This window comes from Thamnophis elegans, chromosome Z, assembly GCF_009769535.1.
Source record: "Thamnophis elegans isolate rThaEle1 chromosome Z, rThaEle1.pri, whole genome shotgun sequence".
Lineage (NCBI taxonomy): Eukaryota > Metazoa > Chordata > Lepidosauria > Squamata > Colubridae > Thamnophis > Thamnophis elegans.
The window spans coordinates 98,595,047-98,622,813 of record NC_045558.1 but is presented as its reverse complement, the minus strand read 5'-3'; the positions used below and the strand labels follow the sequence as shown (position 1 = coordinate 98,622,813).

Sequence of the window (27,767 nt, the reverse complement as noted above, 5' to 3'; positions counted from 1 at the left end):
GGACAGAGACGCAGGAGCCATGGATGCAAGACAGATCTTTATTATGACAGAGATGACAGCGATTCGAACTTTCCCTGAACGGCCAGGGTATTTATACTAGCACTCAGACCAACTGTCAAAATGACCAGCCAATCAGGCCGCAGCTGGTATTTGCATATTCAATATTCAACACTCCTTCCCCCCAGTTCTAAAGACCAAATGACCAGCCAATCAGGCCGCAGCTGGTATTTGCATATTCAATATTCAACGCTCCTTCCCCCCAGTTCTGAAGACTATTTACATATTCAAACTCTCTCCTTCCCCCCAGTTCTGCGCATGCTCGGCCTCGCTGGTGAGTCCTTCGTAGCAAAAATTGGGAACCAGGATAGAAATCAGGTCCTTTGGGGTCTTTGCAGCGGGGGGAGGCTCTCGTTGGGTTTTAGGGAGGCTCTCGTTGGGTTTTAGGGAGGCTCTCGTTGGGTTTTAGAGTCTTGGACGGCTCTCGCTGGGTCGAGAGGCAAGCGGTGGCTGCGTAGAGAGAGCTTCAGTCATCCTGGGCTCCTCAAGTGCTCTTTTGGAAGAAGCGGCGCGGAACTAGGCTTTGGAGAGGCTAGTGGCGGAGCTGTAGACGGAGGCAAAGCGGAGGCAAGTGGATTGCACAGGTGTAGAGGCGTGCTCAGGTGTAGAGGCGTGCTCAGGTGTAGAGGCGTGCGAGCGGCTTTATATTTAAAGCGGCCGACTCCAGAGGAATAGTTCAGGTCTGATAGTGTAACGAGGAGTGGCCAGAGGAGTAGGACAGCCTGGTGTATATAGTGAGTGTGCTAGCGAGTGTATATAGCGAGACGGCCGTGTTGGAGAGGCTGTGCGGTTGTTAGCGGGGATCGGTCGAGCGGCTGCTACCAGAGGGCAGACTTCAGAGGCGCTAAAAGCGGTTACTGGTGGAAACTTCGGTTACTGATGAAAGCTTCGGCTCTTCAAATTTATGCAGGCTGAGCCCCTTCAAATTTAGACAGGCTGGGCGAGCGTAGCCGGTGCATGCTAGGTGGCAGCTTGGAGAATGAGGCGGTTTTCTGAACGCGGCAGTTGGAACGAGGCGGTTGGTTGAACGCGTCGGTTGCGGTTTAGCCGTCGTGGTCCATAGCTCGTCCCTGAGTAGCGGCGGCGGCTCCAGTCGAGGTTAAGCGTAGAAAGCCCGTCCCTCGAACGGATGGAGGCCGCGCCTGATTGCTTACTCAGGTTGGCTAAAACTTGGGCGGCTCTGACAGGCCCTCAATGGAGGAAAGAAAAGAAACTTTTTTTCCTGCGTTCACGTTGGCTGATGTTGTTCCCTCGCTTCTGTCTTAGGCTCTGCGGGAATGGCAAATCCCACCCTCATCGCCAGTATTATAACTTGAGAATGAAGACAGAGGCTCTTATTCAGTAACACTGTAACCAATTTTAATGTAGCAGTAACTTGAGTGAAAGTAACAGTAACTTGCAACAAAGTAACACTAGTAGACCGGGCTGTGTGCGCGGCTAATATGAATGTAACAAGAAGTAGACCGGGTAGTCTGTGGAGAAGAGGCAGCGAAGCAGTTCCGAGTATACCGGGTTGTTCAGCTGCTCTGGTAGATCGGGGTGGCAGTTGGAGAGAGTCTGCCCTTTTATATTCCAGCAGACTCGCGCTTGACAGCTCGGCAACTGACAGGCGCGTCTGATTGGCTAAGACGCGCCTGGCTGCTGCCGAGCTGTCATTCGTAACAGCGAGGACTACCTTTTACTATACAACAATCTACAACATACAATGTAAGGATTGCAACAACCACTATGTAGGATAATAGGCAGAAGACTGAAGGTACACATCCATGAACACCAGCTAACAATCAGAAGACATAATGAAAATTCTTAAATTTCACAATATATAGACAGATGTCACTATAATTTCAATTTGAAAGTGTGACCATCCTATACCAAGATGTCCAAAAATGCCAGGGAATTCCTAGAAGGCTGCTACTCTCACAAATCACACATCAATAGACACATAGACATTAACAACCCCTGTAGAAGATCACCCAGCCCAAAAAGGAACAAAAAGATCCAAGCACCTCTCCACCAGCAATCAGCACCCAGATCAGCACAGATTAACTCAAAGGTTAACATCAGATCAACAATCAAATAAACAATACCCCAATCAAGAAACTGCTAATGAAGTCAATAGCAAACCATCCAACCAAAGAATCTCCACCAACTCTGACAGGGCAAACCACTAGAGCAAACTCAAGGCCCTGGAGCTGGATCCAGCCCATGCGGATGCTTAGATCTAGCTCAAACAGCTGCCCTGGAAACAGCAAAGGACTGGCCTGCAGTGTCTCTGCCAGCAAAAATGGAACACAGGAAGACTGTGTACATTCCTCCCAAGCTCCGTTTTCACTAGCAGAGCACTCAGGCCTCCATAGGTGTCCCCTATGGTGTCCAATGAGTGAAGTTGAGATGGCCACACCCGTTTGGCCATGCCCAACCCAGTCCCCTAAGGTCAAACACAACCCTGATGCGGCCCTCAATGAAATCTAGTTTCACAAAAGAGTGCACTAGAGTATAAACTGAGAGCAAACAACACTTCTTACACTGATGATGTTACCTAATTTGAGTAATGAGCAAGAGAACAAGTTCAGAGAGACCAAGGACCCCTCATAGGTTAAGCTGAAAGGGAGTGGAAATAATACGGTGTCTTCTTTTTAGAAGGTAGCATCTACCTGACCTTGACTGATCTTGAAAACTTCTCAGCAGGATCAGATCAGGTTAATACTTCAAAGGGAGACCACCAGAAACAAGCCATGGCAGTCACCTTGTTTGAAAATCAGAAGCCTATCTCAGAAGAAAGAAATATCCAAACACTTCCATGTTATAATAAATTACTTTTTTCACCCCTCCACATTTTTCTTTTAGCATTAGAAATCTCTTCTTCAGAATAAATTCTTGGCTTACTGCACTTTCTCAAGCACACCAAAAACAATAATGGCAGAGATGTGAGTGTCCTGAAATGCTAAAGCCTCTATATATTGAGCTGCTTTTTTGGGGGGGGGTGTGTGTGAATGGACAGAAGTGCTGCCGCTGCTACTGTCCTTCCTTGAAGGGAGAAAACAAACACTTGATTTCCACCCACAATATAGCTTCATAATAAGAATAGATGCTACTCCCCCACATTTCAATCCAAAGCTATCAGTCAGAAAGTTAAGTGGGTATAAGCTACAACCATTCCAGAAAAGACTGTTGAAAAGTGGCAAAAAAAGGCATGTTATGCAAAAGTGGATGTGGAAGTCAAATGTAAGAGGCAGGGAGAGAGGGAGGGAGGGGGAGTGTTGAGCAGGAGGGCTGAAGTATATACGTGGATGTGTTTATACATGTGTCTGGAGAGCTCTAGGTAGAGGACATTGGGAATGGCCTTGAAGGTTGAGAAGAATACAAAGAATACCAAGGCAACAGTCAAATAAGAGGAACCTGAGCTGACTCAAAAAAGTAACATAAGAATACATTTCAGATTCGCCTCTCCCTCATTCACGCAGAGATAAAGGGAGAGGAAAATGCTCAAGATTGGCAAGATTACTATACTGCTATAGTTATTACAATAAAAGTAGTCCTTACCTACATGGAACTGATTTCTTAATCTGGTCTACTTTATAGGACTGGCTGAATGCCACCAATATACAGTAGACACAGCTACGGCTCAAAGAGAAAGCACAATAGTAAATATACTTCTCCTCATTCTCATCAAATTGAGCCCCCAATGATCACATGGGAAATGACCAGTGCTCCTAGCTAAATTCTCCCCAAACATCCACTGGAAAGAAGGAGATCATATTATTTGCTGGAAATCCATACCTACCCAGTCAAAAAACAAAACATGAGTCTAAAGCAGTGGTTTCCAACTTGGGGCCCACGTCCCATGCCTCACAGGGGGGCAATTTGATTTTTAATGGGGGCAATTTGAACCTTGTTTAGTCCAAGTTAATGGCTTTTTAGGCTTCCTCTATGTGAATAGAGGTCACTTTTTGAATGAAGTAAGAATCACGGGGGGGGGGGGAATCAGGATTTTAGAGATGCTTAGATGGGGCATGGCCAAAAATATGTTGGGAATCACTGGTCTAAAGGCTGTTTTTTCAGTGTCAATAGGAGGACATGTGCACCTGTTTGTAGTGACTCTTTTCTCTTTTCTCCAGCAAAAGGCATGGGATAGTTTCTCTACTTTCAAGTTTCTGCCTAAATAGGGAATATGAGCAAATCCTCCTAATCTTTGATCTTCCTAAACTGAGCAGCAAAGTTTGATTGGATTTCTATTCTGTTTGTTTACATTTATGTAGAACGCTATGCTGTACTTTAAACAGACTCTCAACGTAAGTGAGGGGCTTGGAAATCTATCCAGAACACATAATATAGTTTTTAAAAAATGTACATTTAAATATTCTATTTTAGGTAAATATCAGAACATATTTTGATTAATCCTCAAAACGAGATGCAAAGAGGAAAAAGGCCCTCCATGTTTCAGTTTGCAGGGATTGATGCTTGATTCAAGCTAGGTTTGCCTTTAGAATTATCAGGCTAAAGGAGAGTATTCCACTATCATTATCCCTTATTTTCCAACTGATTTCAGCGTTGCCAAAGATATTTGTTCTTTAGTGGACTTTTTTTTCTTTTGCTTAGTTTCATTTTAAAGGGAGAATCTTCTTTGTATATGTTTATTCAAATATTGTATATTCTTCAGTTTCAACCTCAATAATACACAGGCAAACAATCGATACAAACTCAAGATAAACCGCTCCAAACTCGATTGCAGAAAATACGACTTCAGCAATAGAGTGGTCGATATACATGTTTGACAAATTGACAAATACAAATATTAGTCTTTTCCCCTTAAAATACTAGAATCCTTCATATACATCTGAACTGGCTAGCCCACTCTTCTTGTTTCTCATTGACCCTGTTTCAATTTTATTAAATCGGGGAGTCATCATACAAGGTTGACTTGGCCTTCCATCCTTCCAAGGTCGGTTAAAATGTGGATCCAGATTGTTGAGGGCAATATGTTGACTCTATAAACTGATTAGAGAGGGCTGTAAAGCCCTATAGGGCAGTATATAAGTCTAAGTGCTATTGCTATTGCTATCACCACAACGACTGTAACAAATGTGACTTCTCCTCAGATCCAACACAATGATTGCAGAAGTGTCCTATGATCTGTCTGCAAGGGTTTCCCTTAATGATTGTTCTTAAAATATTTGGATTCCACTATAATATTCCTGTTGGGATAATGCGGGAGCAAAAAAAGAAAACATTTACTTATGTTTTATGTTGCGAGCCAAAAAATTTTTTTGGCTTTCAACAGTTCCAGGAAATCCTCCCAGTAAGTAACATGATCAGTAACATAATAAGGAGCCAGGAATCTTCATAACTTTTTGTTAAACCAAAAACATATTACACAGGCATCTTGTAATTCATCCCTATCCAGCTCTACTCTATTACTGCCCAATTCACAAAAACAACACTTTTAGATTACTGTGCTTCATTCAATGACTTTAAATTTTAAATGATCAAGTCTAATCTATCTATAATCTTTTGAGTAGGGCGAATTATAAAATAAAGAAAACGCATGGCATTCCTTTCTTTTTTCAGAATTCAGGCATCCGGAGATGGAAATGTAAGCTACATCAAAGCCAATGGACACCTGCCAATTCTCTGACTTGCTTTGAATGAATAACCTGAGCTAGAAATTGCCTTTTCTTCCATAGTCCAAAGATCCAGGGTTTTCTTAGTACCATGTAGCACAGTCATAGGCAAGAAACTGTACTGAAAATAAGTATGTCTCATTATAAGAGTAGCTCTGCTCTTCACTCCTGAGAATTCACTGCTCTGGAAAGGTTGCAATTCTTATTGGCAAGCTGAGAATCGATCAATCAGGAAGTCAATGTAATCCACATGCAGGGAAGGTACTGATAGTAGAATCACTATGTTCAAATCACTCTGTTATATAAGCCTTTTTGAACTTGTTGACCTGCAGATATGTTGGATTATACGGTAATCTTCATTCTTTGCAGATTTAGCTTTTTACAGAGGCACTGGGATTGTATGGGTATTTAATAGAGTAGAAGGGTAGTTAAACCCAATCTGGAAATTCTGGGGTATATGCTGAAGCAGAATCAGAATAGAGCTGGAAGGGACATTGGAGGTCTTCTAGTCCAAACCCCTGCTCAAACAGGAGCTCCTACATTATGCTAATGCTTATATGATAATAATTGCTTCATAAAAATACAACCAAACCTAACTCCACCTCAGAAGAAGGCTTTTAACACTGAAAAAAAGAAGGAGGTGGAGGTAATCTTTTTCTGAGTTATTGAATTGATCCCCTCTCCACATAAATACAGATCTTCTTCATGCAAGCAAATGCTCTAAAATGGAGAAGCATTGTGGAGAACACTCTAAAGTGGAAACATAATGGATGAAGAAGGATTAAGCCCTCTTCCTTCACCACTTCTCCAGAATGAATTTTTAAAAAGGTCATTCAGGCTAAAATTACAAGTATTCTCCCATAGCATGTAATTTAATTTAAGAACCAAATAAACATGGAAAGGATGGCCTTTTGTGCCAGTAAAATAGCACAGGGCAAATAACCTTCTTGTCATTAGATGAATCCTTTATTAGCAATCCTCTTAAGAAATACCGTATCAAAGTAATAACTAATTTGATGTCATTAGATAAAATCTGTCAGAGATTCAGGAAGAACATTGCAAAGTTTCAAAACTTCATTCTCTGGTTGAATTGTTCCTTGGGGGGTAATTCATTATTTGGAAATATTTGGGGTCTTTATAAGTGACTACAAAAGATTGAGGTATAAAATTGAGGTCTTCTTTATCATTTATCTGTTCAGCATTGACCAAAGGACCAGAAGTTTGGCATTTCCCCCCCTGTTCATTGTTAGTGACATTTTCCCTGTTCATTATTAGTGACATAAAAAATACTTCAAGAAATTGAAGATGGCATGGGATTCAAAACCATGAAAGTTTATGCCACAACAAATAACCTTATAACCATGTTATAATAACAAATACTTAATATAGTTTGAAGTTGTTGAATTCTTACTTTGAAAAGCACTGGATTTTTATAAGCACTAGATTTTTAAATCTAAATTTAAATCTAGTTCATAAAAAAGGATTTTTAGCTAAATCCTTGTTCTAAGAGATACTTAATTCACAAAATCTGAAGTCTTGGGGAATTCAATACTGTTTAAAGAGTGATAGAAATCCATTCTATTTCACTAGTGTTCAAACGTGATTTTCTATTATGAGAGATCCCCTCTCCCATCCCAGATTTGGTATGCTTTTCATAATTTCTAACCTCTCCTAAATTTCAGAATTAAATATTTTCATATACATACATACATACATACATACATACATACATACATACATACATACATACATACACACATATACACATACACACATACACACATACATACATACATACATACATACATACATATTTATATATGGTATATTCTGTTTTATTCAGAAATAAAGAAGAATCAGTTAAAGTTATGCCCAAATTCAAGCTGCACTATGGTTATTCAACCCATCTTTTGGAACAGTTGGTGGAGCTGAATACAGATTCAAAGCTTTATTTGCAGTTCCAAGTACAGTGAACAGAAGGGGAAAATTCCTAAATATCTAGCTGTGTATTGTGTGTTCCACCTAGAAGCTTCATGCTACCTGCCAATCACCGGGTCTGTTGTCAAGGCATGTTACAAGCACCCCTAGATTATGCAAATTGCTGATTTCATTCCTTAATGCAAGTACTGTACACACATTGACATTTCTATGCTTCCTGATATTCTGGTTCCATCTTTCATTAACATTTGCTTCAGTCTTTGCTTCAATGTGTCCAAGGGAAGAACCTCTCTTCCTGCCGTATGCTCCTACTCAACCCATCTGCTGGCTTACTTGAGGTATTATATCGCACTCCAGAGAAATACTCAGGGCAGGGACGCGCTACCAGCTGTCCCGCAAGGCTGCGTGGCCAACATGTCCCAATTAGATCCACTAAGGCATTGCACTGAGGACCTGCAGGGAAGGAAGAAGAGAATAATTAAAAAATAGAAAAAAATATTGACATCACATATTATATACTTGTTTAGTAGTTTGGGGCAATTTAGTAGAATCCTGCAGAAATAGAGTAAGGGAGGCATGATACAGATAGCTTGGTATACATAATCAAAAGCAGATGCTGTTGGTTTCAGAAAACCATATTCCATTTTTTCCCCAGAAGCATCGATATAAAGACATGTTCAACAAGACGTTGAAACCAAATGAGATTATCATATGATTTATATGGGAGTTTTATGTTCCTTTGTACACCAAAATGCTTCCTGTGGACAAGTATTTGTGGTTTATCGAGTTTCCTTCTTGATATCAGATTGACTGCCAGGAGGAAAAGGTCCTTTAGATTAAGCTCCTGGTTAAATTGACTGGCAGTATCACTGTTGTTTTTCTCAATATATTTGATCTGGTTCTCCTGCTAGAGACATTGGAAGTTATTTGCCTGGAAGGCATCTGTTCTGTAGAGCATTCACAAAATATTCTGACTGATTGCTGCAAACAGAAAAGAAGAATGTTAGCTAAAATCTATGACAATATTTATCAACCTTGACTATTTTAAGAGGTATGTTCACTCCCAAAAATCCCCACATCTCTTAAAATAACCAAGATTGAGAAACACCGCTCTAGACCATTTTTGTTTAGTTGCAGCTTTTGTTTTATTTTCTTGATTTGTCTATATATTTTCTGCACCTTACACATTTCATCCTAGTTTAATTTAACATCAGAAGCTGTGCATTTTGCCAGGCCTTAAAATCTAAAAAGAATGTTAATTAACTTATGGGCTGTGATATTAAATGAGTCATTTCAGAAGGCTTTTGGAATTAGCTCCTGCAAAAGATATGAAACCAGGATGAAATCAATATAATTTTTCTCCAGCATGGCCTAGAATTGTAATGAATATATACACATTTGCATCTACATGCACGTAAATATTCTTAATCAGAAAAAATGTATCTTTTAACTTCACCACTCATAGAACCATTCATTCATTCATAATGGGAAGCAGAATATTACTACTACTACTACTACTACTACTACTACCACCACCACCACCACCACCACCACCACCACCATCACCACCACCACCACCATCACCACCACCACCACCATCACCACCACCACCACCATCACCACCACCATCACCACCACCACCACCACCACCATACCGCCTCTGCAAAGAAACTAAAGAAACAGTAGCTGCAAGAAGATTACACAGATTGACTACAAACCCTAGCATGATAAAGTAGCAACCATGGTATATTGGAAGAAATAATTTTTAAGTGACCACTTGTAAGTTGAAAATAATTTCTATATTAAACACAGATTCCAATAGAAGAGGAAAATATGTAGTTCAACTATGAAGTCCTTGGTGCTCTCTGAGCTTGGCTGTATCCTTGCAAATGATTCACTACCTGATTAGGTAACATCATCAGCCCTAGTGAATATGGGCTTATTCCCCAATGAGCGTGGGATTTGCTCCCTCCCTGGCAGAGAAAGCTACTGTTTATAAACAGAGAGCAAACCTCCTAATCATTAGCAATAATGATGTTATCTAATGAATTGTCTAGAAGCAAATAGCCTGGGTCAGAGATCACGAAAACCCCACAGTAAACACAAATTGAAATGAATTCAGTAGATATAGATTCTATTTAAATTTACCTGAGCTCTAAATTGGACGAAGACACACCTATTTCAAGAAAGCCTAAACTAAAATCCTCTGCAATGCGTATCAGGCATATTAAGCCAAAGTCAATCTAAGTGATTTTGTGGATTTTAAGAATCATTTAATTGTGATAGCTGTCAAACTCTTGACAGCCAATGTTGACATTGCAGGCTGACTAGATAGATGTTTCATTCCATCCTTTCCTGTGCATATTTCATCTTTCAATATTCAACCGTTCTCAAAAAGAAGAAATTCTGATGAAGCAAGTGATTTCATTACTGCAAAATGCATATTAGTTGAATTGATTAAAGAGTGTATTGGTATGTGTTATATTCAAAATATTCAAGTACTCAATCCTTGATATTCAGATACTTCTGGCCTCTGCAAAAGTCATGAATCAGTATCTTACAAGACCTACCATGCATATAAAGTCAACTGGCATGTGGCTGTACAAGGTTCTTGGAAGGCATTCCAATTGGAAATAATATGCAGGTGGAACATATTCATATATAAAAAGAGGGATTTTTTTTTACATTGTTTAAATTGGGCCTTTATTGTTTTTTTAATAAATAATTCAAGGCAATGAATATATCTGATATTCTTTCCACCTATTTTCCCCACAACTCTGTGATGTGAGTTGGGCTGAGTGAGTTGAGACAGTGGCTGACCCAAATCACTCATCCAGCTTTCATGTTTAACAACTGGACCTAACTGGCTCTAATTTGTATTTGAATAATTATATTTTACAAATGTACGCATTTGGTAAATATTTAAAGCTGCCTTATATTGAGAATATAAATCTGAGTAATAATTTAGTCCATGTGAGATTTCTCCCAATTCTCTTACTTTAGATTCATTTTTAAATCAGAAATGCTAGAGATTAAGTGTGCTTCAGTGGAGAGTCACATCCTCATCCTTACAGGCAAAAGTAATCATGCCCTCATTCCCTCATCCCAAAACATTATCCATTAGCCAAATTATTGCTATTTGGATCTTGATGCTCAGCTTCTAAACTAAAAATTACCTTTGACTCTCTCCATGGTAGATGAGAAGCATATTAGATTTATTTGAAATAGCTTATTGCCCATAATCCCACATAAAGCCATCCCTCTACACATTAAATGAATAAATACAAAGCAAATAAATTTATTTTTGCATAATGCAATAGTGTATGACCAAATATGTACATACATAGAGACACACAAATTCAAAATTCAATCCATATTTTATACCTATTTCTGTTTCTATGCACATTTAACTATTTCAGTTGGGATGTTCCATGATTTTGGGAAATAAATTATTTTTGAGATACATTATTTATAAGAAAGGAAAAGAATATGATTATTATGTGATAACATATTTCCTTTTCACTATCATTCTACCATTTTTTCTTCCTTTTCAGAGAGACGGAATTTCCAATTTCTGCTGTCCTTAATTTGCTTAGAGATGATTCCATGTTCAATTCTTTGCATTTCCAGTTAAAAGAAGCTGCTAACAATTGAAGTTATGGTAGAGTAAGTGGACAAACTGCCTGATTTTAAATAATACAGCCCCTTTATTAACATCAGACTGCAGATTTTGCAGTCCCTTTATTTTATTTATTTACAATAAAATAAAAAATTTAAATGGAAAGGAAGGAAAGATGGCAGGGAGGAAAGGGAAGGAAAAAAACAATGCACAATTAAAAGATAATATTATCTGAACTTCTGATAACATTTTCTGAATGAAGAAGCATCATTATATATTAGGCATCATCTGCAAACACTTTGCATGTGCAGATGTGGTTTAAATTGTAATGTGCCCTACCAGCTCATATAAATCATACAAGGCGCATATAGATGACAGGGAGGGAAAAAGCTCAGATTGTCTCATCCTGTGACTAAATGACAGAGACGGAGTACAGGTTGCGACATCGATGTGGCTGGCTTGTCATATTTTTTTTAAAGTGAAATTGGGACTTTTGCACATCAAAATATATGCACAGCTTTTGAGTAATGCTTCTCCTGTTCTATACAAAGGGGCATGATTTCATAAGAGGGGGGGGGGAAACCTTTCTCCTAGATTACCAGTTCAATTCTTCTCTGTTGATTTAAGAAAGCAAAAAGAGCAATTTGCAGGCTGAGAATGGATAAAATACATTCTTTCTATCCACACACCTCTCCCCCATCTAATTTACAATATGTCCTTGTGATATGATCACTATGCATTTCTGGTGTCTGGAGATAGACAGATTAAAACACTTCCTTCAGTAGCTAATTAGCCACAATCAACTACAATTGACCAACAACTGACAGCGCAGAAGACTGGAGGACATGCCTCCTTGTTTTGCATGAAATAAATCCATACTCATTTTAAAAAATATATATCTAAATAAAGCAAATAAAACATCTCACCCCCCTTCCCCCTTTCATTCTTTATTTCCCAAATGCATATATTTATTAATTTATTTTCATTGTTTTGTTAAGAATATTGAGGTAACAGGTGAGAATTATTCCATTTCAGTGAAATTCCTGATACACCCCAGGTTCCCACATAGATTGAAGGGAAGCAGGCCAAAGTATTACTAGAACTGCCCCAAATGAAATAGTATAGTAGATGCCAAGGGACTAAGGATTTTATGTGGCATTAAAATCAGCAAACTACATAGAGTATGTAGAGTACCTTCCTTACTTGTATTGGTGTTATCGGTGGATGAGCAGCACTGAGGACTAGGTTAATAACTCCTTTTTCTAGTATCGTAAAACTATTATCCATAGAAAAAGGCCACTTATACTCTATAATTAGCATGCCCCAATCTGGAGAATTAGAATTCCTTATCTGCATAATAGTGTTGTTTAAAGAATTATATAATCTTTGGGAACTCCAATACAGCCTCACCCAACACAATAACAATAGAATAATGTACTAATCAGAATTTCAATGTCTGCTATGTTTGTTTTTTTAGTATGCATTTTGTGGGCCAAGAGCTACATTAAATCATATTGAGAAATGCATTATTTTGAGATAAAATACATTTAGAAATATTACTCTAAATTGTATTTAGATGTCATGTTTCAAAGCCATTCTGTTTAAAATACATGGATTAATGTAAAAAAAAAAAAATAGGAGGGAGTGAATTTATGAATGAAACAAATAGAAATTTATCTTTCATTATATCCATAGCACACATTCCTTTTTTATTGATTTCATGTTATTTTATATATTATATGTGTAAAAAACTTTCAAGAATTTAATGTAAGACTAAGAAAGGACTTATATTTATACTTAGCTGATCATGGTTGTGTCCAGATAATTCCCTATTTGGCTACAGTGCCTAAAATAACACTATAAATTATGCTTGGAACATATTTTGCTTTGTAATTTTAAGAATTTACTTGATACAAATCAATGTTGCTAATAGTATGGAGAAATAAATAAAAGCTAAGAAAGACTGAATGAACATTGCTAGAGAACTTTCAATATATTACAAAAAAATTAAAAAGCCAGCAGCTCTAGCTAAGATATGTTTTTATTTCTCAACTCGCTCCGTTATCAACTTGCTTTCTTCGCAGAGAATCAAATAATATTTCGACAGGGATGTCCACTCAGAGCTTTCCAAAGATGCATTTTCTTTTTCTCCACATGGCATCCATCATGCAATAAGTCCAGTGTACAATAATAGTCTGACTTTGAAATCCCAAGGCTGTCTTTGAGCAAAAATACAGAGCCCCAAAAGTCATCTTAATGGAAGCTGAGGAACAATGAAGTTAAAATGAATTCTTTAAATGTTACTGCATTCAACACCAAAGAGATTATAGGCAGAGGAAAGCAGCTATCCTAAATGATTGTTTTTTATTGCATAAGCAACATTAGCAAGTGATTGATTACTCAGGGCCTTATCATCATGCTGTTTCTGGCTAGGTTTCTATGACATACTGAACCATAAACTAGTCAGCTACATTTTTCATGAGTAGTTAGTTGTGCTCTACACATCATATTCAGAAAGGTTACGTGCTTGATTATGCTTTGGCTGGTGTGTTTTTCCTGGTTCTCCTCTTGCTGTTTTGCCATAGTTATCTCAGCCAGTATGTATCAAATAGCTGTCAAACAGCACATTATTGAAACAGACTTTAAAATATAATCGATGAGAAACCCAAGAAGCCAGTGGTGTTACAAGTTTTGGGAAAAATAAATAACAGAAACAGCACAACCATCCATCCGGGCTGGCACTCAAGGGCATATAGAAGCTACGAAAGCAAAGGAATGAAATCCTTGAAGGCAGAAAATAAATGTGACAAGCCAAGTTCAGGCCCCACTAAAAAGGAAGCAAGTATTTCATCATACATTTATTGGGTAGAAGCCTCGGAGGTCCTCTTGGGAAACCTGATTTCATTACAGACCTCTTATTGTCAGACCTCTTATTATTCTGCCTAATAATAAGGTTATCTTCCTCTCAGAACTATTGTTTTTATGGAATTTAATTTGTATTTCTTTCTGATTTTAGAAATATTTTTTCTGAAATCAGAGTTTTCTGCTTGCTTCTAGATAATCATAATAACATTGCTTGAGTTAAGTCATTGAGTTCAATTGTATGGGAAGTTACATCCTAGTGAATTCAGAGGAATTTTTCTCTTGGGCAGATATTAGCCTCAGAGTCTAGACCTTTTGAGAAATATGAGTGGTCCTTAGTTCTATCTTCTATCAAGATTAATTATAAAGAGGATAGGTCCCATAGTAGATGAGCATCTGCCCATGGAACAAACTGGCTTCCAACAAGACCAGACCTGTGTAGACCAATAGACCAGGTGCTAAGCCTAACAGAAACAGGATTCCAATAAGATCTCAAAACCACGGCCATGTTTCTAGACCTAACTGCACATTACAACATTGATTGGAAGGATGGGTTGTTTAGTTTGTGAAAATATCTACAGACCAGGAGTGGGTTGCTGCTGGCATTACTGCCAGTTTTGTGCACGGCAAAAATCCCCCATGAGGATTATAAGCAGTAGATGTAGTAAAACTACTCCAACATGTAGTAAAACTACTCCAACTTGTTGTCTTCCTGTTCTGAGTCATATAGCCTCCCACTTTACGAAGGCAAGATGCACTACTGAGAAAATACAGAAAAACTATGAACAACTTACTCCTACTGGTGAATGCTGACCTTCCTCATTCATCAGCTGGAAGTCTCAAATCCAGGAAGTCCCCACTGGCATTTGCACAACATCTGCCTAGCAAGTTTAACATTGATTCCCAGTGGAAAGCCAAATGACTTACTGAATACCAGTTATAGAAAGACATGTAAATGATCCCATAAAAAAGGTATAAAGTTTTGAACTACCATGTCAACAATGGACAATCTGAATTGGATTTGCACCTCACAGGATGTCTGCTGGCACTCTCTGTATAAATGGGGCGTAGTATCCTCTCTTCAGTGTGACTGCAGGATACCATATCAAACTGTAGATCACATTGTGACCAGCTATGAGTTGAGGGCATCTATAGATCTATAGATAATATTATACTGGATCTATAGTATCTGATATGTATGTATATATATATATATATATATATATATATATATATATATATATATATATATATATATATACACACACACACACACACACACACACACACACACACACACACACATATATATATATATATATATATATATATATATATATATATATATATATAATATTATCTGATAACGGATAAGAGCCTGTGGCCTAATGGCTAAGAAGTCTGCCTAGTATGTAATATAGCCCAGGTTCAAATCCCAGTAAGGGTATGGCTAGCTGATGAGAGCTAAATAGCTTGAAATAGATCTATACTAGTCTCCCTTTATTTATTTATCAGCACAAATAACATAAAAAAACACTATATATATATATATATAAATAAATAAATAAGGTGCGCTTCAGTGGTTAGATGGCCTAGACGTTGATATTTCAACATAGATTTTTTTAACATTTATTTTTTATTATGTTTTACTAATCTAGGTGAAATGTTAATAATATATTGCTGATCCATGTATGATATTCCATATGCTAAATATATAAATAGTAAATATATTATTGTATCACCTTGATCTAATATAGTAGAAGAAACTACCTAACTATGTAAGTTTGGTTTTTGTTGCTAATTTGGCCCATCACATTTCTGCCAATTCTCAGTAACTGCATAGATAACTTTTTCTCCATGATTATCTTTCTCTAACTTGGTTCTTTAGGTCTTCTTAATGGTGCATTCATTACTACTCTACCTGAGTCCATCCTCCTTAAAGTTATCTTCCACTGACTGAGTGCTTGCTACCAATACAGTGCAAACATTGCATGGGTCTTACAATTCATGTGTGGGAGGAACCTAAAAAGCCAAACTTTCATATCATATCAACTCTCCTATTGTGATGGAACTACAGCAGCTCCCAGCATTTTAATCATCAGCCTGGGAAAATTACTTAATACCAAACTGCTTGTAAGTTCAACCAGAGACTTTGCTAGCCTCAATAAGTAGAAGGGCTTGTGATTATAACATGGATTTCAAGCGATACTGTGCCACAGCTAGAGCAGTTTATTTCTTGAACAAGATAGAATTGTTAATTGGTGGTTCTGACCATGTATCACTTTAATCCACAGTGAATAGTGTGGTGTATAAGAAAACAAGGTATTTTTATAGCAGTGGACTCATAAAAACAGCTCTCTATTGGTATTAGAATATTTCTAAATATTTTAATGTAATTTCTTAGGATGTCACCATTTAAAAATGTTTTTATATTTTCCCTAGAGGACAAAAATCTTCATTACTTTATCTTGCCTTTGGTTGGAGAAGAGCAAATGCATTTTTACTTGCCCAAGATAACAAAATAAATCAAACTAGTCCAGGCTATAAAAAAGGAGTCCAGATTTCCAAATAGTGGGAAGATGAAATGATTTGTTAAACTGGATTAAAGAATGCTCAAATTGATAAAACTCTATGTGATGTGTTCTGTTTTATGGTGTTAATATTTTTCATAAGACATATATTCACAGATGAAATTATAGTATAAACTGATGCTTGCCCACATGCATATACATCCATGCTCCCATGATAAGAATTGTTTTAACAGAGACCCGCTTAAGCAATGCTGAAGACATTATTACAGACTACAATAAACTGTATCAATTAATTTACAGTCTTTTAGTTTGACCTGCATGGATTCAAGAATTAGAAGGGTCTTGTTCTTTTGGTTAAGGCATAATCCACCTCTAACAGCTTATCCACTGTCCAAGGTCCTTGCTCATTTTAGCATATCAGGCCTAGGGTATCTGGACTAATCCTTTTGAGCAAGTATTTCCACAGCCCAGGGGCAAAGAGAAGCTGCACCTCTTGGGGAGATAAGGAGTACAAAGGGAAAGAAAGTATCCATGGCAGAGAAATGGCTGCAGTATAAACCTACCAGCTTGCTTCTCTCAGGATGCAAATTGAGAAGAGGTTTTTTTTTTACAGCTCTTCTCAGTTAGGAATGTATTTATTTATTTAAGCTCTCAGTGCTGGTGTTGTTAGCTGTTGTTGTTAGTCTTATCCGACCCATTACAATCCCATGGACAACGTTCCTCTAGGCCTCCCTGTCCTCTACTATCCTCTGGAGTCCATCCTCTGGACGCCTACTGCTTCGGTGACTCCATCCAGCCACCCAATTCTCTGTCCTCCTCTTCTCCTTTTTCCCTCTATCTTTCCCAGCATTAGGCTCTTCTCCAGTGAGTCCTTCCTTCTCATGATATTGACCAGAAGGAAAAGTGTGCATACTTCTTGCCTGATGTCCTTTCTGGCTCAAATCCAAGAAAAAGAGGCACTTAGGCCAGATCGGAGCTTCTGTGATAGGAGAACTGGCAGAAGCCATCAATATCTATACAACTCTAATAGCCGCTTGCCAGCTTTCAGGAATCTAGAAGAAGTATGGAAATGGAGACTTGGTCTTTGGGGTAAATCCAAGAGAATTAGGAGGTAGAGTATCCTTGGAAAGAACATAACACCATAAGAAAAGGAGAAGTCCAGCCTTGTTGGCAAAGGCAATTAACCCTTTCCCATTTGTAAATGGGAATAGCTTTGCAGATTAACTTTTTGATTAGATAATTACATTACATTTAGATGAGCAACTAACACCAGAGTTTTAAATAGAAATAAATTATTGGAGGACAGCTTTTCTTATTATGAGAGCTGTACATTACCTGCAATATCTGAAGAAGAATGCCTCTAAATGCCAGCTCCATTTAAGGGATATGTGGGGTATGTGAAGAAATGTGTGAAGAGAAGGGTGCTATTTCTCTTGAGGACTGCTAGCAGTCTTCCTAAATGCTTCTGATTATTCCCATGGAAAATAAGATGGGCTGAATAGCACGGTTCCTACATTTTTTATGATTAACTGGAAATTCACATTCAGTTAATAGATCCATTGACAATAATCTGAGATACACATATTACAGAAGGTTTATTCTAAATATGGCTAAATCTGGGTCCAACAAGATTTCCTTCAATGTAAAACAAAAATCTATCAGGAAGAAAAGAGAGCTATTGGCAGATAAGGAAGAAGTGACTTATGTTTCAGATACAGCCTGGTTCCCCCACACACCTGCCCCCAGGGACTGACTTCTCACAATCCATGCCAAATCTTAAGAGCTAAAGGTTTCACTTCTAAAGCTTCTGTTCAAGCAGTTGAAATCTTTTCAATGGTAATTGGCTCTTATCATTTTTTTTCCTACCCAGAAGTGTTTACTAAAACCAACCCCTCTGGATGGAATTTACTGGGATTAGTTGAAAGTGCCTTGGCAAACAAATGCTATATTTTTTCCAAGCTTTCTTAAGGTTTCCCTGGTTGATGATCTTGTAGTTGCTCTGGTGTCATAGTAAATGAATATGGCAAGGATATTCAATTGACAAATGGAATGAGAAGCTATTGTAAAGATCTCACAAAACCATTTCAATTGCCAGCTAGGCAGTCAATCTATTCTTTAAAGCTTCTCTTCTACACTACAGTTTTTTTTCTTCAAGATTTAACAGAACCTATGCAGCACACCAGCTAAAGTCAAGGTCTTCTGCCAAATCTGCACAGCATTCCATTTTCAGCTAGGATAATCACTTTAGATATTACTATTAAAGGCAAATCTGCTGGAAGAAATGAAATATAGATTCAAAATAAATTTCTACTTTATATTTTTGGGTTCTGAAGAGCACAAAAATGTTTAGTGGTTTTCCTGGATAAATTCTAAGATTTTTCTGTCTTAAAACAAAGTTTGCTTTTATCTTCCAAGAAAACAGACAAAGAGAAAACAGGCTCTACACAACTTTACTTTATTGGTCATTACAAATAATTTAACAGACATTGACTTCAGAGTTTTATTGTGATTCTCTGGGGATCTCTGAACATGTTGGAAACAAACAGCAGTACTGCAGCTGAGACAAAATCAGAGCCTTACTGTCTTCATATTCGTTAATGCTAAATGTTTTACATTTTGGGTGGTGGGTTTTTTTTTCAATTAAAGAGATGCTTTTAGGTTTGGGTGCAATTTTATAAATAGAAAAGGTCATTTCATGTTGCATGTTCAGTGATTACTTTCAACATTCTCCTGTAGCTGTTTCAATTTGCTTCTGTTTCAAAAAAAAAAGATTTAATTCCCAGAACTCAGGAAGAATTTAGAAACAGGGTGAATTATTGCAGGTATTATTTTCATTGCCACAAAAAAAAAAAGCAAGATTACTTTATCAAGAAAAAAAACTAACAAAACTTGGCACTCCCAGGCAACTAGCTTGGTACTCGGTTTCCCATTTCAGTGTTACTTTGCTAGAACCATGATAAATTCACTACCCTTGAAATGTTATTGTAACCTGCCAACAACAACAACAAAAAAATGAATTTACTTTCCAAACTTTACTAGCCCAGTGGTTCACATGCATTTGGGTTCACAGAGGGCAGATTCAGTTTGATCAAATATTGTGTCTGGAATGACAACTTTGCTATTTTGCAGACAATCGTTTTGAACCAGGACTGTAAGTATTAATGCTTAGTTTCAACCAGCGGTTGCACAAAGCTTATAAATGAGCAGCTTGACAGATGCTTTGTTTGCAGAATCTGCAGAATGCATCCATTACACAGACAGACGGACAGACAGACAGAGAGAGAACAGCACAGCCCTAAATAAGCAGCTGAGCATTTCTCATCCAGGTAGAATATTCTATCAGCATTGTGCCATGTTTTCTTTAGCACTGAGGTACACAAGTCTTAGTCCCACTTTTTGCAGACTCACAGCCTTCCTCTTTTATTTGCAGGGCTAAAAATTATCAGTTACTCTGAGCTTTTTAAAGGAGGCGAATATTTAAGACACTTAAAAAAATTCCAAAGTTCAGCTTTTAAAAAAATATTTCTGAGAATTTAAAACAACAACGATGAAATGTTTCCTCAGCTTCTGGAGATTGAAGGTACTGATTCAGTCCCTTTAAAATCCTTAAGTGTGACAAAAATAAACCAAAAGTATTGGTCCCATTCAATCCAGCCATAGTGATCAGCCATATCTTCCCTGTCTCTCAGACATTACTTTTTAAAAAAAAGAATGTCACAATAGAGTGCTATTCTCCTGTTACAGAATTTGAACTTCCAATTGATCAGGGCCGAGTAGGTTACACGTTAAATGCAATGGGTTTTTTTTTTAAATGAAACTACAGATTGGGGCAAAAGATACCAGGGGGCAATGAGTGTAATCGGAAAATGATTTAGGGCTGCACTTTTTCAGCTCCCATAACTTTCAGCCATACACCTTAAGAGAGCCCCTTTGCTTGACAATGCTGTAGAGAGCATGTGGGTTAATATAAGTGGAGGAGAAAATAAATGTAATATTGTTGGTGGCGCAGCCTCCCAACCAAGGGGAAAATGTGAACCACGTTTTATAAAAGCGAACTGCAGATCTTTCAATGAGGCATGAAGTCATGATGATGAGAGGTTTTAATTGCTTCAATATCTATTGGGAGACAATATCTACAAAACATCGCCCATTCAGGAAATTTCTGTCTTGTCTTGTTGACAACTTTCTCCCTCAGAGAGTAGAGGAAGGCATAAGAAAGTCAGCTATCCTTGACATGATACTAATCAATAGGGAAGACTTTGTTAAGGAGATAAAAATAGCAGGAACTTTCAGGGAAAGTGACTGAGTAATGATGGAATTCCTAATTTTAAAAGAAAGGAAATTTGAATGTAGTCAAACATATACTTCTGAATGCCCCCCCCCCCCCAAAAGGTGGGGGGATTTTAATAGACTCAGATATATAGGATTCAAGGACAGGAAAAACTAATAGGAGAAGGAGTGCAAGATGGGATGGAGTGTCATAAGAATGAAGATACCAAAAGCACAACAGTGCAACAATTCTAACAAGCAAGAAAAAAAATGAAGGACAGCAAAAGAAGCCACTGTGGTTACACAAAAGGCTTAATAAATATCCGAAAGAGGGAAAAAAGCAACACATACAGGAAATGGAAAGAGTACCAGATGAGTTACCAAACAGAATGCTCAAAACTGTAGAGCAGGTGTCAGGAAAGCTGAGATTAGCAAAGAATTTTGACAATAATAAAAAGGACTTGTTGTTCAAAAAAAAAAGCTCAATAAAAAAATCAAGGCAAAATGCTAACAGGCAACAAAAAAAAAGGCAGATTGACAACTCCTATTTAAGTTGTCTTTTCCAGCAAAGAACTATATATTCTGCCAGGAAATTATGAAGGGCAGGATAAAGAGGCAAAATTGAAATTTGAGAATAAACAAAAATGGTCAAGGAGCACCTCTTTATTTTGAATTTAAAATTTTAGGATCAGATGAATTTATTCTTAATGAAAGCAGCTATTAATAGTTTGAGCCCTAATAATTATTTTTGAAAAACCCTGGAAGATTGGATTTTAGATGCCTGGAGGAGAGCAAATGTTGCCCCTACTTTCAAAAAACAGAAATACCACTTTAATATTGGCACCTGGAAAGATTGTAAGGCAGTGGATCACAAAAATCAATATGTAAGCTTTTTGAAAGCAGTGGTAATTAACACAAATCAGTATGCATGTGTCAAAATTAAATCTGGCCAGATTAATTTTATTTCACTTTTGATATTTGTTAATAAGAATCTGGAAATGTTACCAACCTAGGTAATATACTTTGACCAATGAAGCATTGGCCAAAGTATGCCTAGCTTATTAGCAAGTTGGATAGGTACATAACTAGCTAAAGAAGCCTACTCAAGGACTAGTCCATGAATGGTTCGTCATCCAATTAGACAGAGGTATTAAGTGGAGTACTATATGTTCTATGTGTTTTATTCATTAATGTTTTCATTTAATGATTTGGATGAACTCATGAAGTCATCTGATCAGATTTGCTAATAACATAAAATTGGATGATGGGTAGTACCTTAAAAGAGAAATTATCTGCAAAACCAGTATTGGGCTATAATTGATTGCAAATTAAATGAGAAAGCTGTAGATAAAGATTCTGGAGTATAGGGCATCTCAAGAGGATGATTGCAGCACCAGGTTTATTTTGGTGTTAGGTTTTATAACTTTGTTGATTCTGGATTGTATTGTTATTGTGAGCCATGAGGAGTGGTTTTCTAAAATTGGTAGCCATACAATCTTTAAATATTGTAAGTCATAATAAATAAAATGAGGTGTGATGCAGCTATAAAGAAGGTCATCATGCATTACAAATCACAGAAAGTAATCATTCTATTCTATTCTCTTTTGATGAGACATCAGACATAAGTATTACATCCTGTTCTGAGTACCACATATTACAAAGGTTTCTGAGAAATTGAAATAGATTCAGAAAAGGTCAGCAAAGATAATCAGAGACTATGAAGAAAGACTGGAGGAACTGAGTAAGCTTAGTTTTGAGAGAAGACTGCCATGAAAGCACTCTTTTAACTGTATGAATGATGGCAGAATATCAAGACCTGTTCTCTCTCATTCCATATATTGGGAAATGGGTGAAAGGATTTAAGTTATAGGAACATGGATGATTGAATGATAGGTAAAAATTTCCTGCCAGAAAAAGTTTCACAATAAAACCAATTATCAGAGATGTGGTAGACTCTCTTCATTGGATGTTATCAGACAAAGATTATATAGCCATCAGCCTGAGATGTTTTAATCTAAATTCCTTCACTAAGTGAATTCCTACTTAATTCCATGATTTCATAGTAGTAGATTGGGGAATGCTAAATTTGTTCTACTAAGGTTTCTTTCCCCCACCTCACTTTGTTCTGATTCTAGGAGATGGAAAGATTATCTGATTTACTTGTGGAAGCTCAGCAAGGTTATCTATCTACCTTATTCTAATGACTTTTTATTCTTCAGCACACATGGTAATAATAATAATAACAGCATCTATGATTATCTTTTTCAGAGAACTCAGAATATATAACCTATATTGGGGTTTCCCTTATTTCATCCCCAAATCCTGTAAGTTATATTGGGTGAGAAGGGAATAATTAAGCTTAGGTCTTCAATGAACCCTGAGGATAAGTAAGATATTTCTCCTTTTGTCAATAACCGTGCCTCTCAGGTGGGCCTGCCATTAGTAGTCCAATTGCCTGTGAACCTGCATGGTGTTCTGACCTAGGCTTCCTGAGAGCATGAAGCAAACTCCTTGTCCCAACAAAAACCCCTTTTATTAATTTACTGTGAATTCTGCTCATTCATATCCAGCAAAGTCTTTCAAGGGAGGATTTACAGTCATAGACCTTATTTGGCTGGAAGAGCTGCCTGGCCAATATCTGCAAAACTTGGCAAGGAATCTCAGAGAGTCATAAAGCTATTAATTGTAAACCTATTAATTGGAGTTTGCAAGAGAACTAATTGTCTCCTGCAAACTCCACTCCCTGTTTGGTCCTCTTTTATTTACTCTGGGAAATAAAATAAAATAATTTCATCACCCACCTGCAGTCTTTCTCCAAGTCAACCCCTGTTCTTTAGCTATTCCCTTCGTCTGGCAACTCTGCACATGTGCACACTGGGAACAGGCTCCAGCTATTCTTTTGCCTCACTGATGTCTGACTCTGAAGGCAGCTAATAACTGGCATATGGCTCTGGCCTCCTCTCTGCCTCTAACACAGACCCCTCATCAGAGCCTTCTCCAGACTCCAAGACTGTCTCCTGGAGTCTTCCCCAGATTCCATGTTCCTCCCCAACCTCCTCACTATCCAAATCTGCTACCAGCTCCACTGGACATTGGCCAGTGGAGTTCCTAGCCTGAACCACTTCCAAATTCAAGAATGGAGGAACTGAGGAGCCTTTGTGGCACACAGTAGGCCATGCTGGCAAAAGTAGGCCCAGCTATGATTTACTTGAAAAAGACATACTGATGTTGTTGGTCCATAGGGCCCTCTGCCATTAAATCTCCAGAAATACATGAGTTCCCTGCTCTCTTGAGAACCAAATCACATAGAGAGACTAAACTCTCTAAATGGGTTGTACAAGCTATTAGTCTCAGAATTTTAGCAGATGCTGGCAAAGGAAGCTAATTTTTCTCAAACGAAAAAAAACTCCCTGCCTTTCAGCTACATGCTAACAGGAGCTTCATCTGCTGCCAGATAAGGAAGTAGAACTAAGTGTTAAGCACTCACGCAAAAATAATTTTTAGCATCCATTCATTCCAGTCTAAAGATTTGTATATGTGTAGTGTAACTTGGCTGCATGCTATAGTGAGGATGAATGTTGGCATGCAAACTTGCCAAACAGATGGTTGGCACAGGACATCTTGGAAGGCAGAGGGTATTGAAAAGTCACCTGAGTTGAAGAAGAAAGTCGATGATGGAAGAAATACTTTATTTAAGATTAAACAAGATAGGGAGCCCAGATTGCAGTTTGAGGTTAAAGGCAAGTTCTTACAAAAGGTAAAGTAAATGAGGGCTCTGTGTCTTCTTACATTTAACATCTGTCTTCTCATATTAGTTAAGGCTGATGAAAGACAAGTTAATGTATGGCAGACATATTTAGACCATTTATGTGACAGGAAAGAAATAATCCTGGTATATCTTAATTCTAGCAACAATGTTTTTAAAAAACTTATGCCTACACAATAATATTCTGATCCATCATATCTGGTCAAATATTAATATTTGATTGATTTAATTGATTTCTGATCTAAATCAACATACCTCAACTGTGCACCCCAAATGTATGTAGTTACAATTCTAATCATGGCTGTGTTGGCTGGGAAAAATGATACAACAATATATCTGGAGGATCCTTGGTTCAAAAGGTTGCTTCTTCTATTTTTTTTTATGAATCAAGCTATCTCTCTGATAGATTTAATTAATAGGATAAAAATTATTGGCTGTGTTCATGCCACAAATTAATTTGATTGCCTCTTTTTCAGATTTGAATCATCAGCTAAATAGCACATAGCACTTAAGACTTAAATACCGCTTCGTGGTGCTTTATAGCCCTCTCTAAGCGGTTTACAGAGTCAGCATGTTGCCCTCAACAATCTTGCTTCTCATTTTACTGACTTTGGAAGGATAGAAGGCTGAGTCAACCTTGAGCCAGTGAGAATCAAACTGCTGGCAGTAGGCAGAATTAGCCTTCAATACTGCATTCTAGCCATTGCACCAATACAGCTCCTGTCTATCCTGTAATGGGCAGGATTCACACAATATACTAAAGAACACAAAATAAAATATTAAAAATTAACCAATTTAGCATGTTGCGCAAATACAACAATTTGACTTACAAATAATATGTTTAAATGCATCAAAATGTTGCTGATTTCAGTTGTTGAAGATCCCTCCAACTGCTAATCTAGTACTGGTCATTCAATCCACTACTGATCAATTTCCCTCTACCTCTGTACTTCCAAGAAGAAAAAGAAAACAGCAGATGCTGGAATATCATGGATACTCCCGTTTCTCCCCTCCTCCCAGGAGAATAGTGTGTTAAAAATGCTAAGTGACAAATTGGTTGAGCAACCCTAAACTTTAAGGAAGCAAAATTTACAGAACAATGCAATAAATTGGTTAAAAAAATGTTGGAACTCAAAATCAGTCATCTGAATGTCTATTTTTGGAATTCTGAAATTTGAATGAGGGAATAAAATGTTTTTATGGACTTTGGCCGAACAATGGAACTGTTAATTACTTTCTTTAAAAGTTTTTATTAAGTATAAACCGTGATCAATCCAGTTTTCTACCATATCTTCAGGTTCTTGAAATGTTAATAAAGTTAAGATATATTCTGAATGTTTAATTTTGATGAGACAAGTCTCTGTGAAATTAAAATAATTTGCTTGATAATGTTTCTTGTCAAGCTCCCTTAGTCACACTTGGCAGAAATGACCCAGACATTTGACACAGTACAATTACATAGGAACATTTTTTTGCAATGAAGACAATTTAAGGAAATTGATGGTCCTCTGCCAACATGGCTTATATTCAGTTGACTGCTCTTTAAATCTAGTGCTTATTTTTCCCGACCTTCCACTATTTAATGGACCCCTTGCTTTATACGATTCTTGCATGGTGCTAATAGCAATTGATAAATGGCATAACTGGTCATTCCTGCCCTGAGAAATTACATTTCTCAATATATTTTCCAGAATACCCCTTTCTATTTCCCCTTCATATACCTTGAAGAACTAGGAGGTATCACTTCCTTCAGATTCAGAATGGTAGAAAAGAGACTCGTTTTTTTCCCCTCTCCATTTTTTTCTTCAAATATATAGGACAGGAATGAGTGATATCCTCTCAATTTCTTTATGTGGGGCCAGCAAAATACCTGCAGGTTCAGTTCTTTCTTCGGGTGACTCAGTGTCTTCCAGGCTATGAGCCAATGAGGCAATGGCAGATTTTGTCCTACACGTCACTTCTCAGTCACTCAACTTTTTACTCACCAAATCTTTCTTAATCCTAAAGTCTGGCAACTAAAGATACTTCTTCATATAGCCATTCAGGTATTAAGTACAGGAAATAGAAAAGGAAAACAACAACAATATAGAAACACATTAATGAAAGTTTCCCAGGAATATTTTATGTTTACATAGCTTTTCCAAAAAAGAAATATGCAAGAGAGCCTTTCCTGAGCCCGAGAGTAGGAATACACTCCCTCTAAACTCATTGTTCAATTTTCCCAAAACAACAGAAATGAAGGAACTAAGGTACTTAAGGGTCAGGGGAAATGAAAGGCCATTAGATCCATACACTCTCCTACAGAAATGGAAAGGCCTTCTGGCAATGAAGGGCAGGCAGAGCACCTGTAGGCAGACTTGGCAAGGGTTAGCTAGATTGCATGAAGCTCCTGAAGGAGCTGCAAAACTAATGGGATGGGCAAAGACAAGGAGTTTTTCAGAAAAAGTTGGTAGCCACAGTTGATCTCAAAAGATCACAGTTCAATAAAAATATGGGCAGAGTTATAAAAAGCAAACTCTGTCTTTGGAAAATACCTGGCCAATTATTTTGTTGGAAGGTAACACAGTGACAAAGATATTGTTTTGAAGTGGCATTTGTGCACTTTATATTCTCATATATCTGTGGATAATGGGTCACAAACAGATGAAGCTTCACATTGATACCAAAATAGGGCCTGCTTATTTCAGAAGTGTGCAATGAATTTTGACAAGAAACTGGTCAATTATAAAGTTTTTTTTAAAAAAAGATCTCCTAAAGCTGTTCGGGATATAGAGGTATTGTTCAAATTGAATGATTTTCAAAACCTGCCATGTCATCAGGTTTGGCAGCATGAGATGTAACTCTTGACACCTTCAACACGAGACCATCAGAAGTAAGAAAATGAATATGGATCGTTTTAAAGGCTCCCAAATGCCCAGCTTAGAGGAAGTATATCAACATTTATAAATGGAAGATTGGGGAAAATTATATTTTCCAGCTTCCATGGTAACCCATCACGCTATTTGTTGTTGTAAAGTTGGAATAGAAGACATTTTTGGTAATGTCCTCTCTTGACATGACACAGGTTTGTAAGAAATCTAAAACTGTTTCATGTTCTTTTGGTC

At 37.5% G+C, this 27,767-nt stretch overlaps 1 protein-coding gene across 1 annotated transcript in view; it reads right to left on the bottom strand.

The window, feature by feature from the left end:
• Window positions 1-27,767, bottom strand: part of LOC116521243 (corticotropin-releasing factor receptor 1) — a 64,473-nt gene that overhangs the window by 26,442 nt on the left and 10,264 nt on the right. The window contains exon 3 of the mRNA XM_032235932.1: window positions 7,950-8,069. Coding sequence (XP_032091823.1) covers window positions 7,950-8,069 — 120 coding nt within the window. The remainder of the gene's footprint in view (window positions 1-7,949; window positions 8,070-27,767) is intronic.